At 37.4% G+C, this 19,202-nt stretch overlaps 3 protein-coding genes across 3 annotated transcripts; 2 read left to right on the top strand and 1 right to left on the bottom strand.

Annotated features, from left to right (window-relative positions):
* Positions 1-711: 711 nt before the first annotated feature.
* Positions 712-3,193, top strand: LOC138883740 (uncharacterized). The gene is made up of 6 exons (XM_070164447.1): positions 712-1,045; positions 1,188-1,273; positions 1,420-1,555; positions 1,604-1,930; positions 2,606-2,710; positions 2,898-3,193. The coding sequence occupies exons 1-6, from the start codon at positions 712-714 to the stop codon at positions 3,191-3,193; spliced, it is 1,284 nt and encodes a 427-aa protein (XP_070020548.1).
* An 8,322-nt stretch (positions 3,194-11,515) lies between these two features.
* Positions 11,516-15,402, top strand: LOC104235816 (uncharacterized). Its single transcript, XM_009789638.1, has 3 exons — positions 11,516-11,740; positions 13,340-13,736; positions 13,918-15,402. Exons 2-3 carry the CDS (start codon positions 13,386-13,388, stop codon positions 15,178-15,180), a joined length of 1,614 nt encoding a protein of 537 aa, XP_009787940.1. The 5' UTR covers positions 11,516-11,740; positions 13,340-13,385; the 3' UTR covers positions 15,181-15,402.
* A 632-nt stretch (positions 15,403-16,034) lies between these two features.
* Positions 16,035-18,036, bottom strand: LOC104235817 (ABC transporter G family member 20-like). Its single transcript, XM_009789639.2, has one exon. The coding sequence runs from the start codon at positions 17,949-17,951 to the stop codon at positions 16,035-16,037; it is 1,917 nt and encodes a 638-aa protein (XP_009787941.2). The 5' UTR covers positions 17,952-18,036.
* Between the last annotated feature and the right edge of the window lie 1,166 nt (positions 18,037-19,202).

Below are 19,202 nucleotides of genomic sequence, written 5' to 3' on the forward strand. Positions count from 1 at the left end.
ATTTAGGAAATGTCTCATTTTTCTCATACTTTAGATCGTGCAGTAGATCCTACCTCTAAGAAATTATCTAATGTATTCATTTCTCCAAAACTCGCAGAAATGGCTCGTACTCGCAACTCTGACACAGACACTCAGGATGCTGCTCAAGAAACTATTGTTACTATTGTGGCTTAAGGCAGAACTAAGAAGGCTTTAACTCAGAAAAGGAAGGGTAAATCCACAAAAGGGGTCCAAGTACCCCGAGTTGAACGTGAAGAAGGGGTGGATAATGATGAGCAAGAACCTCAGGATCCAGTGCCGCCCCAACAGCAGCTCCGACTCAGACAACTATATCCCCAGAGGTGGGTCAGATGTTTAATGCAGTCAACAGTGTTATGGAGATGTTTAAAGCCTTCATGGCCAACCAGAACGAGAGAAGAGATGAGATTCCACCTCAATCAATAGACAGAACAATTTTGAGTCTTCAAGAGTGAATGAATTTTTGAAGTTGAGTCCTCCAGTGTTCCATGGTTCTATAGTTGATGAAGATCCAATGTTGTGGCTGGAGGGTATGAAGAAAGCCCTCCGAGCGATGAAAGCATTTGATGATGAAGTTGTGGAGCTAGCTGCTTACCAGCTTTGAGACGTGGCTGGCGCTTGGTTTGAGATGGGGAAAAGGAAAGAGATGAAGATGATGGCCCGCCTACTTGAGAAGAATTTGAAGAGGCCTTCATGGCTAATTTTATCCTAGAAGAGGATCGGGAAGCTAAGGCTACAGAGTTCGAACAGCTCAAGCAAGGGAATAAAAGTGTGCAAGAGTACTACATGGAATTCATAAGGTTCGCTAAGCATGCTCCTCACATGGTTAAGACAGAAAAAGCAAAGATTCACAGGTTTGTTGGCGGTGTAACTTACCACATTAAGGATACAACATCAGCTACAGCAGTAGGAATGACAACCTTCTCCTCTATTGTGGGATTTGCCAAGCACTTAGAAAAAGACAGACAACAAAGGAGAGAAGAAAAAGAGCATAACAAGAAAGCCCGAACAGTGGGTAGGTTTAATGGTACATCCATCGGAGATGGAAGGGATTCCTCTAATAAGGAGTCATTAGCACCAGCTCAGTCTAGTTATCAGTAAGGTAGTGGGTCTTCTTTCAGACGTACTCAGAGTTATGGAAATCAGTCTCACCAGAATCTGAATTTTAGGACATCATCCTCACATAGCCGGAGTCAGGCTGAGCAACATTCACACCAACAAGGTCTTTGTGGAACATGTAAGTGGCAACATTCAGGTTAGTGCAAGCTCGGGGTTCATGGTTGCTATCATTGTGGAGACATTGGTCATATAAAGGCCAACTGCCCAAAGTTGTGACATAATTTCAGTGGTGGATCAACTCGTCCTTCTAGTTCCTCAGCTACTGCAATTGCACCATCATAGGCTCGTGGTTCTTATAATCAGGCCGGGCATGGGGCAGACAGAGGTGCAGATCGAGTTACTCAGGAAGGGGGAAAACCTCGTTTGTTTGCTACACTTGATCATCAAAGTGTAGAGGCATCTGCAGAAGTTATTACAGGTATACTTTTAGTTTGCTCACATAATCCTTATACCATAATGGATCTAGGTTCAACGTTTTCATATGTGACTCCATACTTTGCAATTAACCTCAGACTAGAACCTGAACAACTTATTGAGCCATTCCTAGTATCTACTCCAGTTGGCGAGTCAATGGAAGTCACAAGAGTCTATAGAGGTTGTATAGTTTCATTCCAAGATCGCAACACCAAAGCCGATCTCATAGAGTTAGAAATGATGGATTTCGATGTGATTATGGGTATAGATTGGTTATCTTATTGCTATGCCATGTTAGATTGTCATGCTAAGATAGTTAGGTTCCAATTTCCAAATGAAGAAGCCTTAGAGTGGAAGGGTAGTTCAGCATCACTTGTAGGTAAGTTTATTTCTTACCTTAAGGCACAACGAATGATCGGTAAGGGGTGTCTCGCCTATTTGGATCATATAATTAATCCAGAATTAAAACCACCAGCTCTTCAGTCTGTGCCAATTGTTAGAGAATTTCTATAAGTTTTCCCAGATGACCTTCCCGGACTTCCTCCTGAAAGAATCATAGACTTTGGCATTGATCTCATGCCAGGCACTCAGCCCATATCAATACCTCCTTATAGGATGGCTCCAACAGAACTTAATGAGTTGAGAGAGTAGTTGAAAGACCTTCTTGACAAGGGTTTCATCAGGCCGAGTGTTTCACCGTGGGGTTCCCCGATCCTGTTTGTCAAGAAGAAAGATGGGTCTCTCAGAATGTGCACTGACTATCGGCAGTTGAATAAAGTTACCATTAAGAACAAGTACCCACTGCCAAGAATTGATGATTTATTTGATCAACTTTAGGGTGCAAAGTACTTTTCAAAAATAGACTTGAGGTCGGGGTACCATCAATTGAGAACCAGAGAAGAGGATATATCTAAAAGAACCTTTAGAACTCGCTACGGGCACTATAAATTTCTAGTAATGTCCCTCGGGTTGACAAATGCTCTAGCTGCATTCATGGACCTTATGAATAGAGTTTTCAAGCCATTCCTAGATACCTTTATTATTGTATTTATAGATGATATTTTGGTGTACTCTAAGAGCAAGGAAGATCATGCAGAACACCTCAGAATAGCCTTGCAGACCTTGAAGGAGAATGAGCTTTATGCCAAGTTTTCAGAATGTGAGTTCTGGTGCAGGAGTGGCATTTTTAGGCCACGTGGTATCTAGTGAAGGAATAAAAGTAGACCCTTAGAAGATAGAAGCAGTCAAGAACTGGCCTAGGCCGACAACGCCAACCGAAATTAGGAGTTTCTTGGTGTTAGATGGCTACTATAGAAGGTTTGTAGACGGGTTTTCTTCACTTGAAGCTCCATTAACTAAGTTGACCCAGAAAGAAGTTAAGTTCCAGTGGTCAGACGCTTGTGGGCAGAGTTTTCAAGAGTTAAAGAAGAGGTTGACCACTACACCTGTATTAACCTTGCCGACAGGTTCGGGTAGGTTCACAGTGTATTGTGATGCCTCCAGAGTTGGTCTCGATTGTGTTCTTATGCAAAATGGAAAAGCTATTGCTTATGCTTCCAGGCAGTTAAAGAATCATGAAAAGAACTACCCCACACACGACTTGGAGCTTGCAGCAGTGGTGTTTGCATTAAAGATATGGTGACATTACCTTTATGGCGAGTATTCTAAAATGTTTACAGATCACAAAATCCTCCAGTACATTTTCAAGCAAAAAGAATTAAATTTGAGACAGAGAAGGTGGCTCGAGCTATTGAAAGATTATGACATCAATATCCTTTATCAACTGGGCAAAGCTAATGTGGTAGAAGATGCACTTAGTAGGAAGTCAATGGGTGTCTTTGCCCATCTTGCAGTACAAAGGCGATCTTTTGGTCGAGAAATTCAAAAACGAGCAAATGATGGAATTAGATTGGATGAGACCGAAGAAGGAGGTATAACTGCTTATGCCTTAGCCCAATCCTCCCTTGTTACGCATACTAAGGCTAAGCAAGACGAAGATCCGTACTTAGTGAAGTTAAAAGAAGGAGTCAGAAACAAAGAAATCAATGCTTTCACTCTAGGAAATGACGAACTTTTGAAGTTGAATGATCGATTATGTGTGCCTGATGTAGATGGTCTTAGGAAGGCCATAATGGAGGAAGCTCACAATTCGAGGTACTCCATCCACTCAGGTGCTACCAAAATGTATCTGGATTTGAAAGAGTTGTATTGGTGGAAAGGCATGAAGAAACAAGTAGCAGATCATGTGGTTAAATATTTGAATTTCCAGTAAGTCAAAGCCGAGCATCAGAGGCCTGGTGGCTAGCTCAAGATATAGAGATACCACAGTGGAAGTGGGAGATGATTAATATGGATTTCGTAGTAGGTCTACCTCACACGTACCATAAGCATGATTCAATTTGGGTTATTGTAGACCGACTAACAAAGTCCGCGCATTTTCTACCAGTAAAGACGACATATTCTGCAGAGTAGTATGCGCAGTTGTACATCAAAGAAATAGTCCAATTGCATGCTACTCTAGTTTCAATCATATTTGACAGGCCCTCATTTCACGACACATTTTTGGCAGGTATTTCAGAAAAGATTAGGTACCAAGGTCAATTTGAGCACCTTTCCATCCACAAATCGATGGCCAGGCAGAAAGGACCATTCAGACACTCGAAGATATGCTGAGTTCATGTGTTTTAGATTTTGGAGGTAATGGAAATGATCACTTGCCACTTATAGAATTTGCTTACAATAACAGCTATCAGGCTAGCATCGGTATGGCTCTTTATAAAGCGTTTATGGGTGAAGATGTAGGTCTCTAGTGGGTTGGTTTGAACCAGCAGTTTGTTTGTGATGACTTAAAGAAAGTTCAGCTAATTAGGGAAATACTGAAAGCGGCCCAGAGTCGTCAAAAGTCTTATTCTGACAAGAGGCATCATGAGTAGAGTTCATGGTTGGTGATAAAATGTTTTTGAAAGTTTCACCAATGAAAGGAGTTATGAGGTTTGGTAAGAAAGGGAAACTTAGCCCTAGATTTATCGGACCTTATAAAATTCTAGAAAAGAAGGGAAACGTGGCTTATGAGCTAGCACTGCCCATTGAGTTGTCCTTTGTTCATCCCGTCTTTCATATGTCTATGATTAGAAAGTACATTCATGATAAGTCGCATATAATACCTGTCGATACCATAGAAACTAAAGAAGGCTTGACTTATGAAGAGGTACCTATAGAAATTCTCGATAGGCAAGTAAGAAAGTTGAAAACAAAAGATTTAGCATCGGTAAAAGTTTTGTGGAGTAATCATGATTCAAAAGAGGCTACTTGGAAGGTCGAAGAAGATATGAGAGAGAAATATCCATATTTATTTGAGGAAAAAGGTATGTGAACCTAGGTTTGGTTTGGTATTTATATTTTATTTATTAAATACAAGTTAGCATGTGTTTATGTCCTTGGTAAATTATACTTAGTTGTTGAAGTAATTTAGTTTTTGTCAGAGTATATTTAGTTATTTAACAATTTAGTGCCACGCCAGAGTACATTTAACTCATTAAAGTGATTTACTTTTTCTAAAGTGTTTTGCTTTAGATTCTTATTGGTTATTGTGATACCTCCTTGCCGGGGTGTAAGTAATTAATTTACGAGTTGTGTATGGTGCCTATAAATGGCATGTATGGTATATTTGGTTTTTGTTGGTGTAGTTGTGGTATTTGTGACAGGGATATTTTTTTTGGATAGTCCAATTTACAAGGGAAACTCTGCCGAAATTTTTGAAAATTTAGGGAGTGAGCAAAAATTTTGAGTGCCTTGGAAGAGTGAGTAGTGCTAAGAAAAATTTAAGAGGTTCAAGGACCTAAGGGATGATTGTTAGCTTAATAATAAAGTCCTAGTAACATTCGAGGATGAATGTTTTTAAGGAGGGAAGATTGTAACACTCTTCAAATTTATAAAAGTTTCGAGACACGCTAATTATAGAATTAAATTATTATTTTTCTTGCCTGTAGTGAATATATATATATATATATATATATATATACATACACACACGCACTTAAATAATTGGATATACAAATTAGGAAAATAATATTAATTTTAATATTATTAATTACTAGAAGTGAGTATAAAAAAAAGGAAAAAGAAGCAAAGTAAGTCTTTAAGAATTTGGGCTTAAAGCCCATATAGTACTCCTCTGTTCCAGTGACCAAATCAAAGGCATAAAGCCTTGATGAAAGTCAAAACAAACCAAAAGTCCAAAACACACAAAAGCTTAAGAAACAGAACTTGAGAAATGCATGCACAGAAATAAGAAATAGAAGCAGCGAACAATTCACGCAGTCAACGGAAAATCTAGGGTTCTTTACAAATCACTAATTTTTGAACTCAGGTATATAAAATTCCCTATTGTCAATTACCCTACAGTAGTAATAGGTAAAAAATTAAATAGTTAATTCCTTTCTTTTTCTGTATCAACAGTAAATCCCATGTTTACGTGTGAAACTTTGAAATTAATAAAAATACACTGGTTGTTGTAGAATCAATTATTTGACGGATATAAATTGATCTGGGCTACGTATTGGCTCAAGGAGTATTGAGGTTAGTTGATATAACCCTTTACTAAAGTGGTTTAACTTACAAAAGCACGCATACAAGGTGTTTGATGAATTGCTTAAAAGTGTTTATATTTACTTAATTGGAGCGAGTGAGTACCTATTAAATTAGAATTGTTCTAGCAAAAGTTTAGATGATTTATTATGATATATGTGCATAAATTTTTAGATTTTTGTGTTATTCTTATATGCTATTTTCATGTTGAAAATTTATGAAGAAGCAAGAATCTTTAGAAATACTTTTAGATGTTTATTTCATTCGTATGTCATGCTTTAAATTTAAGGATACCAGCATGAGCATGTACATGATGTTCCAAAAAGAAAAGATTTAAACTTGAAAAGTCACAAGAAGAAGTAGAAAGAAAAGATTTTTGGGAGTATCCTTTATTCTGAGAAGGGGTCATCGTCCAGGCCGAGGGTCCTGACCAAGGCGTTGACTTCCTGAAACTATTTGTGCCAAAGTAGGGAGCACACGAGCCGAGGGTCTCATTGCCGAGAAATTACTTAGCCATGCTAAGGTATGATACATGAGCGCTGAGAACCATGAAGCGAGTGGCACCTCGTGGATTGGCCCTATTCGATCAGGTTGGGATGAACCCGTGCCGATCACACGGTGACTGAGACAGAATTAAGTCAGGATAGTTGGAACTCCTAAAGTATAAAGTGAAGTATTTTTTTTATAAGAAAGAAAAAGAAAAAAATTATTTTAGAATATTCATAAACTACTATTATGCAATTATTTTAGAATTATTCGTATAAGCTTTATGTTTTACATGCATTTAGAACCTTTGCTCGTAATGTATATGTTATTAAAGTTTTGCCCCCTATTGTTGAGACTCACTGAGTACAATGGATGGTACCGACGTTCTCTTTTGGGAACCTACGTTGGTTTGCGGTACAACATAGGAACTGGTTTTGCAGTCGAGCAGGCTACTGGTTAGGACTTCCTTCTCTTCCAGTGCTATTGGTGAGCTCCGCTTTTGTTCGTGGAGTATTCCTTAAAGTTATCTTTATTTAGTTATTTCTTTGTTTACTTAGAGAACTGGCCAGGAAATCTCATGTCCTGAGCAGTGCATCAGTTTATCAGTAGAGGCTTCATAGACATAGTCGTTGGGTTAAGATTAAAATATTTTTGATAATAACTTAGTAGTAATTCAATAGTTACTATGAATAAAATTTTGGAAGTGATTTATTTAAATATTTAAATTAATCAAAAGTATTTGGTTAGAGTATTGCCTTGTTGCATATAAAGTTTGGAGTTATAATAGATTTGATAAGCAGAGATGGTTCGCTCGGTCATGTTTAGTGATCGAGTGTCGGTCCCGGCTTGTTCAGAAAATGGGTCGTGACAAGGTATCTTCAACATATCGACCCTTGCAGTGTACAACTTTGCATACGTAAGGGAGGATTTGGCAGCAACCTCATATTTGTTCTTAATGGTTCCTTCAATGAACTCTTTCAGTTGATCGATTGGAATCATCCCTTCAAATGGGACAGGGATAGCCTTAGTGGATGGTACTTGTCTTGGGGGAGAGTCACTTTCTAGAACTTCTGAGAGCTTGTTGGGTGCATGGGTGGATTCTTCTTCCATCAAGATTCCCACCCTGTCTGTTAGCTTATCGATTCTAGCCTCCTGATTTTGCATGTATTTGGTCAAGCCAGCGATTGCTTCCATCAAGTTTGCCAACTGCTCCTCCATGGATGAAGTATTTGTCACCATGGCTTGTATGATTGTCGTGGACGACAGATAGTAGCATGGATTTTCACACAAATTGATCCTTGATCGGTTGACGCTATGTGGTGTAAGTGGGGAGGATCCATCACTTGAAGCATTATCATCTTCCTTCACAGCAGAGTGCTTGGATCCGGAGAGGTCAAACAGAGTAAGAGTTTTCTTGATCTTTTCAGCAACATCGCTTCCTCCTTCAGATGAGTTTGTGGAAGATCTTGCTCCTTTTGAGGATGAAGATCCGAAAACAGGGGTTGACGCGGACAACACTTGAGGTGCTTGTTGTCCTAAAGAGCTTTCTTTGCTCCTCGTAACTTGTCCAAAGCTTCCAAAGGTAACATCGATGATGCTTTCCACATCAGCATAGAACCTGGAGTTAGCAGCCTTGGTGGAAGTTGAACCGGAGTTGATTTTCTTTGAAGCCATTTCAATGTTCTTGGACTTTAGTGATTGAAAAGTTGAGATGAGAGGTAGAGATTGTCCCACTGGGTGTGCCAGAATTTGTAGACAATAAATTGCGTCAAGAAAATAAAATCAAGACCGAAAAATATTGCAACAATCGTAGTGTTTTATTTTGAATATTTGAGTGTTACAATCTCTATGATTCTTGTGATTCTACTTTTCTAGTATAAATTCAAGGGTCTCTGAGCTTGATCTTAAATTTAAATTTGATTTATCCGTTGCGAACACTTTGATTGTTGCCACGAATTGTATCATGAACAAGTAGCCTTGATCTTTAACGCCTTGTATTTGGTTTGACTTCATTCTTGATCTTGAACACTTGAATTGTTCTTCGTTATTGAGCTTGAACTTGATTTCTTGAACTTGAACTTGATTGCTTGAAGCTTGAAACTTGTAGAGAAATTTGCGGCGTTTGATCCACGAGCTCTCTCTTGCGTCTTGTTATAACTTCTGGTGTCTTTTCTGAGTTATGAAGACCCCTATTTATAGTTGTGGGAGGGAAGAATTGTGATAAGAAAAAACTCTTTCCGACCAATCAAATTGAAGTGTGACAAGACCACATTTGATTAGCCGAAACATGTCACTTGCACACGTGGCGCGATTTTATTGGCCTTTTAATTTGACTTGACATGCCTTGTCATTTTGACACGTGGCACAATCCTATTGACTCTTCCGTTTGACTTGGCACGCCATGTCATTTGACACGTGACACCAAATTGGGCCTCTAGGAAGATGACATCTTGGGCTTAATGAAGTGGTCTCATCACTTTAGCGCAATTAAATGGGCTAGCTCAATGGATTAAGACTTATTTATTTAATCCATATATATTGGAGTTATATAATTAATCCAATTATATTAGCCCATAATATATATATTTGGACCAATATATCTTGAATTTAAAATATAGTCCAAATTAATTTTATGGATTTAAATCCAATAAATTTTGTATGCCTACAGTACCGAATAAATTTATATATGAAAAATATATTTTATATACTAAGTTTAAAATTAACAAAGCACTAAAAAAATTTTCTTGGGACTTGGGATTATGAAAATGACTACAAGTGACCAAATAATTAATATCCAAAGTCTTACTTCCAAACCTATTCGACTATTAGATTTCTCTGGTTGGTTATTAATCTTGTAATAAGCTATATTCTTTGAGTCCCAACTTGATTAGTATTTTTCCACTCGTATGATTTATATTTCTGTCTTTGCTTAATTTGTATTACACGACCATAAAATTATGGGATGAATCTCTATACATGACATCTTTCATGTTCCTTTGATTATCACTTTTAAAATAGTAAAAATATCCAGAGAGTTCTGCCAAAGTCCTATGCAAGTAAACATTATCGCATTATAACTTAGACTAGCGACTCTTGCATGATATTTTTTTAAAAATATCGAAAAATTAATCGAATCGTACCGATATCGAAGAAAAACTGAGATGATTGGGATGATTTTGAAATGTCTAACTTTGGTTATACAAAATGGAATAACCGAACATTTGGTATGACATAATTTTTATAAAATAACCGGCCGAACCAAACCATTGACACTCATATTACCCCGTTAATTCATGTTTTGAGAATGATACATCGTGTAATTTACTTTAGAGAAAAAGAAATAGAGTAATTTTCATAAACCACTATAGTTTAGAGCCTAATAACTACAATTTGCCTAATTACCATTGGTAGCTACTGTTCAATTATTACTGATTTATGTCATTTGTATTCAAATGCGCAACGAACACAGCTTGTGTCAACTGTATTCGTTCGCGCAACGAATACAACATGTAGCAATTGTATAGTGCAACGAATACAATATGTATCAACTTTAACCAAAGCAAAATACAAGGTTGTATACAAAGAATACAACTTGTATCAACTGTATACATGGGTATATACAAAGGATACAACTTGTATCGACTGCATTTGTTTGCGCAAAGAATACAATTATGGCAAAATACAGAAATATAGAAAAATAAAATTTTCTTGTTGAGATTCAAACTCAAAACCCTTGCTAGCTAAGCAAACGCTCTAACCAACCGAGCTATGAGAGCTTGTTGCTCTCTTGTTTCAATTCAAAATAATTGATATCTTATTTCATGGATTTGCTATAAAATTCAAATGTAGCCACGAATGGTAATTTTGCTGAAAGTATAGCTACGAATGGTAAATACAATATAGTATAAATAGTTTTTACCATTTGTAGCGACTGTTCAATTGTTATTAATTTGTATCAACTGTATTCGTTCGCACAATGAATATAACCTGTATTCGTTCACCAACATCAAACTGAAATGAAGCGCCAAAAGAAAGAAGATCATATAAAATCTAAAACAAGCATAAAGTCATTTGCAAAAAAGAGAATTAGGTCAATGGGTTTGGTAGAATGCAGCTCACTTGAGTCAAGATTGGAGTAAATTCAAAATTCTTGTACTCTAATTCTTAAAAATAAAATGGATTTAATTAGTAAATTCGTCCAAAAAAGGACTTGTTCTATGATCATATATCAAACAAATTTTAAATATAATCATTTTAAAGATTTTCTGTTGTAGAATTGTGATTCCTAACATTTTTTATGTAGCTTCTAAAATTGTAAAAAATATCTCAATCCTTAGATATATCGATCCTTGTACTTTGATTTCAAGATTTAATAGGGAACCATCAAAAGATAGTGATGCAGTGGATGAGACTGCTCCTCCCTTAATCAGAGGTTTCGGGTTCGAAACCTGGGTATGAAAAAAATTTAGATAGGGAGCGCTTCCCCCGAATGGGGCCCTACGCGGCACAAATTCGGATATAGTCGGGCTCCAATGCAAGTACCGGAAATCGGGTGGAAAACCAAAAAAAAAGATTTAATAGGAAGGTTTTAGAGAGGAGATAAGATGAAAATCTTCCTTAACCTAATCTAGAAAAGCAACTAAATTCCACTTCCCTCCTAATTAATACTACTACTATTCTGGCCCTTTTCACTTCTATAATTTCTACAGTAAAAATGTCAACAAAAAAAAAAGGAATAACAAAAACACATTCACATTATGTGTATCTGATTTCCACGACTACATCATCTAACGACTCAAATTATTCCACGTCAGCATCGTCTTCCTCCTTCTTTCCTTGCCTTTTTAACAAGCGAAAACGCTTCGTTTTCTTCCTTTCTTGTTCACTTTGCTCTCTCTACTCTCTTTCTCGCCATAGCTTCTTGTAGTTTCTCTTTATTCTTCTTTCTCTCTGTTTTTTCTTTTTTATACGTATTTGATTTTCAGATATTCTAACAGTCAAAAATCAAAAAGGAAAATTAATACGATTTTCCCGATCAAAACAAGGCAGAGAACACGACTAATTTTTGTTCACAAATTTCTGCAGCAAAATGTGGAATCTTTGAATGTTACTGAAGGTGAGATTAACATTAGTTTGTATATTGGTTTTATTTTCTTTACACATGACCAGTCTAAAGTTTAATGTGGTAATGATGATTATTCATATAATCATGTTTTATGTGTGTGTACACTGACACACCTTTATAGCATGTTTATGTCTGCATGTAAGGGTTCTTTATAGGGATGTTGGGTAGAATAATGACACAAAAACATATTATTTACTCCCAATTTTGATATGCTAACTTTGACTGACAGAGATTAAGAATAGGTTTGGAACAGTTTTTTTTTTTTTTTTTTTGGTTTAAGAGGAGCCTAAAGTTAGATATTAATGTACTTCTCTATTTGGGTGAATGTTGAGACTATGATAATTTGTTTTTAAAAAAACGGAAAAGACCTAAAAATGTCACTCAACTTTCAGAAATGGTCTATCCATGCCTAAAAAATGCTCATTTCATGCCACTGCCGTTACACATTTGGCCCATCCATGCCATTATTGACTAACGGCAGTGGCATGGATGGGCCAAATAAAAATTGAGCCGTTAGTCAATAATGGCATGGATGGGCCAAATGTGTAACGGCATTGGCATGAAATGAGCATTTTTTAACGGATGACATGGATAGACCATTTCTGAAAGTTGAGTGGCATTTTTAGGCCTTTTCCCTTAAAAGAATAAAAGATTTGGACTTTATAAATAGTCATTGTTGTTAAAAGCCATTGCTTTGTCGCTTAAAGTGATGAAGGGGTTCTCGCTTCATAGGGAAAGCAATGTGCTTCAGAGAATTTTGCATTTTAAACAATGACACGAAAAATGATCCTAAACAGAAGCGGATTACTTTAATGGATTAATATCACCATATAGTAAATTGGATGCTAAAATTAGTTATTTCAATTACAATTTGATTGTTGTAGTACCAAATTCATATATGTTAAGTATTTTTTATTTTCCGTAATTTATGCGCTTCACTTCAAATTAGAAGCGTGCATTTCATTTGTTGCTTTTCATTTTAAGCTCCATGAATTGTTGTTTCTCACTTTTAAAAACACTGAATAGTACTAAGTGTGTTTGCCGTTTGGTATGACGAAAGTCATTTTCGAGGAAAGTATTTCCATGGATACAGTATCACATTGAAAGCTATGCAATTATGGATATCATCGAAAGTGCAAAAATTATAACATGTTATTGCTGGTGAAAATATAAAGCACAAGTTTTACCTGCAAGTAGTGGCGTCAGAATTTTCATCAAGGGGTCCATATATAAAAATTAGATACATCGAAAAGTCAAGGGCTGTCAACGTATAGTAAATATACACAAAATTAAAAAAGTTATCTAGCAATATTGTGTTATTTTCCTGCGAAGGGATGTCGATTGACACCCACCCCTTGGTTGAACGTGGCTCCGCCACTGCCTGCAAGGAGAGAAAGCAAACAAACACAGGTTAGAGTTACCAGATTCATGTTCACAACTCAAGTACATTAGCATATGTTTTATGCTTCTGATAAGAAATCTTCTTACACCTCCACATTGTGTAGTTGGACACTGATAGATATTACAAGTATCGGGTGTTTAAGCTGATTTTGGAGTTTTTTTTTTTTTTTTTTTTTTTTTTTTTGTCAGGATATTTAGAAAATGAAGTTCATGAGACGCAAAAACTTAGACCAAAATGACATCTGATGACATGCCTGACAAGAAAGATATTCGCGCAGCAAATATTCTGTTACAGATGGCGAAAGTGAAAGGCTGTTTTGCAAAGGAGTTCCCATCTCGTCATGTTAAACATGGAGTGGTTAAATTATCAACTAACAGATTAACTAAAAACACCCAGAAAGGTGGCTGCCGATTCGGAACAGACAAGCTGATGAAGATAGAAAATGCGAAAACATTAGACTTGCAATCTGCAAGAGCTACTATTGTAGAGAGAAAAAGTAGAAAGAGGACATTCCATTCACGTGAAACGTCAGAACATCTTAATTTAACAAGTAGATCATGCACAAGAAATCTGCAGAAAGCTAAGGTTTGTTCTATTATTGATCATAATGCTTTACTTCAATATTTGATGACAATTATAGTTGCAATGGATTGAAAGGAAGCTTCAGAAGCCTTTTAAATCAGATGATCATAATCTTTTAAACTGAACATATTCTAAGTTTATAATCGGTGAATAAAGTTGATAATGGAGGGAACAAAAATTGCAGGAAATGAAGGATGAGACAGGTGCTTTCAGGGACCGGATAAATCCTAGTATTAAACCACCAAAGAAGCTGCAGTCAACTTGTATTGTCCCCACTATCCCTGATACATCCTCATTTTCCATTATACATCTTCTCTATGCTGTCCGAATTGCTTTAATTACACCACTTGGAAAAAACAATAGCCTCATTTTTGGCAAGTATGTTGAAACCAACAAGAAGAAACAAAGAAAGCATTCTGAAGGTGTCAGTTGGATTGAGAAGCGTGGTGGATGTTTCTCTGGATTGAAAGGATTTGTCCGGAAGAACTTACCTTCTCTTGCTACACCTGAAATTGTGGAGCGTGTGAGATTGAATACTCGTGACTTTCGTATTCTTGAAGCCAAGGAGCCACTTCAGGATTTAGTCAATGGAGTTCTCAAAGTGTTCTCATCAAGAACAGTATCAATCGGAGCAAAATCACAAAAGGCACTTGTAGTTTATGAAAGGCATAGCAAAAGTTGGTCATGGATTGGTCCACTCCCTTCCTCTGTACTGCATATTGACCATATTGAGGAAGAAACATCTCCTCAGGCTTGGGGTCTTCCACGCAAAACTCTCGTGAAACTGGTTGATTCGTTTGCTTACTGGTTGAAAGAAGGGCAAGAGATGCAACTAAGAATTGGTAGTCTTCCGAAACCACCACAGGAATTGATGCAACATATCAACTTTAGTGAAAGGTTACGGGAATCGAGAGCTGTGAAAAGTCTTAGGACCATAAGTCCCAGCTGTGAGGAAGTAAGAGCTTATTTCCGTCGAGAAGAAACTCTAAGGTACACAGTACCTGACAGGGCTTTCTCATATACAGCCCTTGATGGTCAGAGGTCTGTCGTTGCACCTCTGAAAAGTTGTAGCGGAAAACCACCAACAAAGGTTCGTGATCACCATATTCTTAAGCACAATCGACCACCTCATTTTACTGTCCTTTGTTTGGTAAGAGATGCAGCTGCTAGATTGCCTGGAGGCGTTGGAACCAGAGCTGATATATGTGTTTTGGTAAGGGACTCTCAGTTCATTGTTGAGGACATCTCAGATTTGCAAGTTAACCAAGTTGTTAGTGGAGCTTTGGACCGTTTGCACTATGAAAATGATCCGTGTGTAAACTTTGAGAAGAAATGGCGTCTATGGGCCTATTTACATCGTGATCGACAAGAAGAAGATTTTGAATATGATTCTACATGTCCTATGAAGAGAAGGAAGAGGGCTAAGAAAATGGACTCTGAAGTTTAATTGAAGTGCCGAAAGTGTTTCAGAAAGTGCCAAGTTCAACCAATATATTCTTGTCTTTGTTGGAAGTGGTTCATCGGCCTTTTTCAGGAAGATAGTTAATGTAGGGTAACATATTTCAAGATTTCTGAGATCCTGTAAATTAAAGATCAAAGTTTTTCAGCTGTAATGGATTGAATGCTCACATCTCCTATTTATATGCTTGAGCCAAATAATGTTTTTGTATTGCTGCATCTTCTGGATGCTTTTTGTTTACTTCATTTAAAAACGTGCTAATTGGTTTACTAATAATTGCATAAATGATATGATACTACCTGCATAAGGTAAAGGTAAAGTCTGCTTACATACTATCCTGCTCAAACCCCACTTGTGGGATTACACTGGGGATGTTGTTGTTGTTTGTGGTGAGCGTGGGTGGCAAGGTGAGAGGGGTTCTAGAGTACTCGTCATCAATCAAACAATAACAAGAATATGCTTAGAGAGCAAAGCTGCAAAGCCTAGTGAGAGCCTACAACTCTGGAAATATAAGAAGTCACATATATCATGAAATATCAAATGGTTGATCTTTTGCTTTTCACTGAAAAGCCTAAGCAATAACCTCTTCTGACTACTAAAAATGCATGTAAGTTTTAATATCACTTGAAATATGCATTCTGTATGTAGTCAGAAACATTAGACTTGATACAATCCAAGGAAAGATAAAGCAGGAAAGTAAAGAAAATCAGAAGACAGATATCAAAGATTTTGTCATGATAATCACCATTGCTTTGGGAATTTTCTACAGGATTCTCTTCTATTTTGCTTTGTTGATTGGAAGCAAAAATAAGAGACGCTGAGTATTCTTCCTAAAAAAATACTCAGCGTCTCTTATTTTTGCTTCCAATCAACAAAGCAAAATAGAAGAGAATCCTGTAGAAAATTCCCAAAGCAATGGTGATCCACAAACTAGTCCATTTGTCTAAATCATTCACCCCAGTTTGCTTCAATATATCTGTTCCTGTTGTCAAACAAGTCGAGTTTGTTATGTTCATATCCAATATCTTGCTCATGTCTTGCAACAACTCGATCTTCAATGACTCAGTAACATCCTTCAACGGCGAGGCATCAAAAATCTGGATACCCTTTACGAAACACTTGTGTGGATCATCAAATTCATTCTGTAAAACCCCTTGATAAGGGTATTTCACTAGAGACATATAGTGAAACCAAATCCAATAAGGGGCGATCTCATCTCGTCTGATGAAGAAGCCACTTAACAACAAAAAACAGCCAAAAATCCTGGTAACTAGTGTATAACCCACTATTCCATTGTAAATGAATCCGGAGAGGAATGTGATGAAGGAATTTGCAGTCCAAAATGAGACAAATATGAAGAGCAAGAAGAAAAGAAAACCCGAAAAGCCATGAGCAAGTCCCACAGACCAATAAGTTGTGACAGCAAATGCAAGGGAAAGGACTAATAGGGAAGGAATTGAGGTAATGGCATGGGAGAGAACATAGGAGGAACAGCGATAAGCATTGTGCGCTGTCTCTCTCATGAAAATATCCCTTTCTTGGATGAAGATTAGCATGGCTTCAGCACAAATGTAATAGATTGTGGAAATGGCAAAGGCAAAGAAACCGAACCTTTCTTGAATCCCTTCTGGGGAATTGTCCAATTTCCTGAAGAGAGTACCAAGGATGATCCCAGTTGCAACAGCACCACCAAAACGCACGTAGAACAGCTCAGGCATTCTCATGGAGTTAAGTATAGATCTTTTTGCTATCACAACCATTTCTATCCAGAATGGATTAACAAATTTTGCGACATCTAAGGAAGAAAGATTGTGGCCGATATTCTTTGCTCCTGAGACTAATTTTCCCCTTGAAACACATGCACTTATCGCATCTTGCAACGATGGTTTAGGTCCTTTGAAAAAGCTGATGCAAGTTGGATTTTCTCTTTGCCATGATCTATTGAATTCCACCAAATTCTTGGTTCCATTCGGGGTTCCTTCTACTTTTTGTATGAAATCCAGAGCAAATTCTGTTTGATTTGCATCTCTTGGAATTGGACTTCCCAATTCAGCAAAGTACTGAGGAAGGTTTGCAGGAGAGCCACTAAACACTATTTGACCACATGAGAGAAAGATCAAATGGTCTAACAAACAAAGGATTCTATGACTTGGCTGGTGAATTGACATGATCACAATACTTCCACTTTGAGCTATTTTTTGCAAGACCTTGACCACCGTATAAGCACAAGTAGAATCAAGTCCTGAAGTAGGCTCATCAAGAAATAGGAGAATAGGGTCATGAATGATACCTATTCCAATAGAAACACGCCTTCGCTCTCCACCTGACACTCCCCTGTGGCCTTCATCTCCAATCATTGTATTAGCAGCATTTTGCAAGTCTAGTTGATCGAGCAATGCTCGAACTCTTTCCTTCTTTCTTGACCAAGATAAAGTCGTAGGGAGATGGAATTCGGCTGAGAACATGAGGGTCTCTTCGACTGTCAACATAGGAAACAAGAGGTCATCTTGCATAACATAAGCTGAGATCATTTTGAGAAACTTGGACTCCAAAACTTCACCATTCAATGTTACACTACCTTTAAGACTTTCCTTTTTTATATGGTTTGCAAGGGCATCGATCAACGTTGATTTTCCCGAACCACTAGCACCAAGAACTGCCATGATTTCACCTTTCCTTGCTTCGCCTGAAATGTCATTCAACAATACCTTCGTGCGAGTCATGTCCTCATCTCTCCTCAAGCACTTAGGAAGTACCATGTAACGTCGAACTTTAACACTATAGCTGAGGTTATGGAAGGAAAGAACAAAGGGAAATGAAGTAGGATTAGGCAGAATATTTAGATCATGGCCGAGTTCAAGGACTTGTTCTGCATCAGAGTTACAGTTACTATTTTCTCCATGTGCCATAGAGACGTTGTCCTCGAGTTTTCGGCTAAATTCATGAAGCTCCATTATTGTAGGAAGCTGTTTTAGTGTTGGGCTAAAATTTTAGTCACATTGGTGAAGGTGCTAAGGGGTAGTTGGCAGCAAAACTTGCAACTGCAGAGATTAAAAAACATTAATACATAGTTGCAGCAAGCTCAAGTCCGGATCTTGTCTACCCTTTATACTCCATACCCTTCCTTCCTCGTATGTATAATACAATATACATTAATTTAAACCTTTCCGTAGCTCATTTCATTAAAAGATGGTTATGGATGTGTAAAAAACACTCCATGTAGAAAGTGTGGAGTGGGAGTAAGTGATTTTTGGAGGGTGTTTCGAGCAAACACAACAATTTGAATTGCAAGGGACTTCACCAATAAGATAGACTTTACTCGCACTAGGGTAGCGCGGTGCATCAAGCATCTCGCATTCACGTAGGATCGGGGGAAGGGCCGCACCCCTTGGGTGTGATGTAGACAGTCTAATCTAATGCAAGCATCAGTGACGCTTCCACCGCTCGAACTCGTGACTTATAGGTCACACAAAGATAACTTTATCGTTGCTGCACTACATTCGGTACATATATAATTAAAATTTCAACACACTGACAGCATAAAAGTATTTTACATTATCATATCATCTAAGAAATAACTAGAGTTATCGTCTATAAAAAGTGGAGTTAGTAAACTGGAAATAAGACAGGGTTACCTTTTACAGCTGGTTATTGTTGATTGTGCAGAATTTCTTACAGTCGCGTTATATAAGTAAACCATCTTATTGTAGTAGCCAAAACAACTCCAAGCTAGTATTAAGTAGGTAAATAGGTGCCCCTTATTGGATTTTTATTTAAAGGGTGTGAATGGGAAATGGAAGAGGCATCTCTTAGATTGTACCTCTTCATCTCACCCTTTCTTTGTTTATAAATTTTGAGGTTTGGCCTCATTTTTAAAACATGAAAAACCTGAAAACTTCTCCCTTCTTTTCTACATTGTCGCATTGTTTTTCCAAATAAACAAAGTGTCAAGTGTGTTTACTCCGTTTGTTGAGTTTGTTGAAGTTCTGTAAATTGAAGTGCCGCTTTTA

Source organism: Nicotiana sylvestris, chromosome 12, assembly GCF_000393655.2.
Source record: "Nicotiana sylvestris chromosome 12, ASM39365v2, whole genome shotgun sequence".
In the NCBI taxonomy this organism is placed as follows: Eukaryota; Viridiplantae; Streptophyta; class Magnoliopsida; order Solanales; family Solanaceae; genus Nicotiana; species Nicotiana sylvestris.

Bases quoted from the DNA above. Each gene is read 5' to 3' on its own strand.
- LOC138883740 (XM_070164447.1), top strand. From the start codon at position 712: ATGGCTAATTTTATCCTAGAAGAGGATCGGGAAGCTAAGGCTACAGAG. The intron at 1,046-1,187 runs GTACATCCATCG...TCTGAATTTTAG, and splicing joins AACAGTGGGTAGGTTTAATG to GACATCATCCTCACATAGCC. The intron at 2,711-2,897 runs GTGAGTTCTGGT...CTTCACTTGAAG, and splicing joins TTATGCCAAGTTTTCAGAAT to CTCCATTAACTAAGTTGACC.
- LOC104235817 (XM_009789639.2), bottom strand. From the start codon at position 17,951: ATGGTACTTCCTAAGTGCTTGAGGAGAGATGAGGACATGACTCGCACG.
- LOC104235816 (XM_009789638.1), top strand. From the start codon at position 13,386: ATGACATCTGATGACATGCCTGACAAGAAAGATATTCGCGCAGCAAAT. The intron at 13,737-13,917 runs GTTTGTTCTATT...CAAAAATTGCAG, and splicing joins GAAATCTGCAGAAAGCTAAG to GAAATGAAGGATGAGACAGG.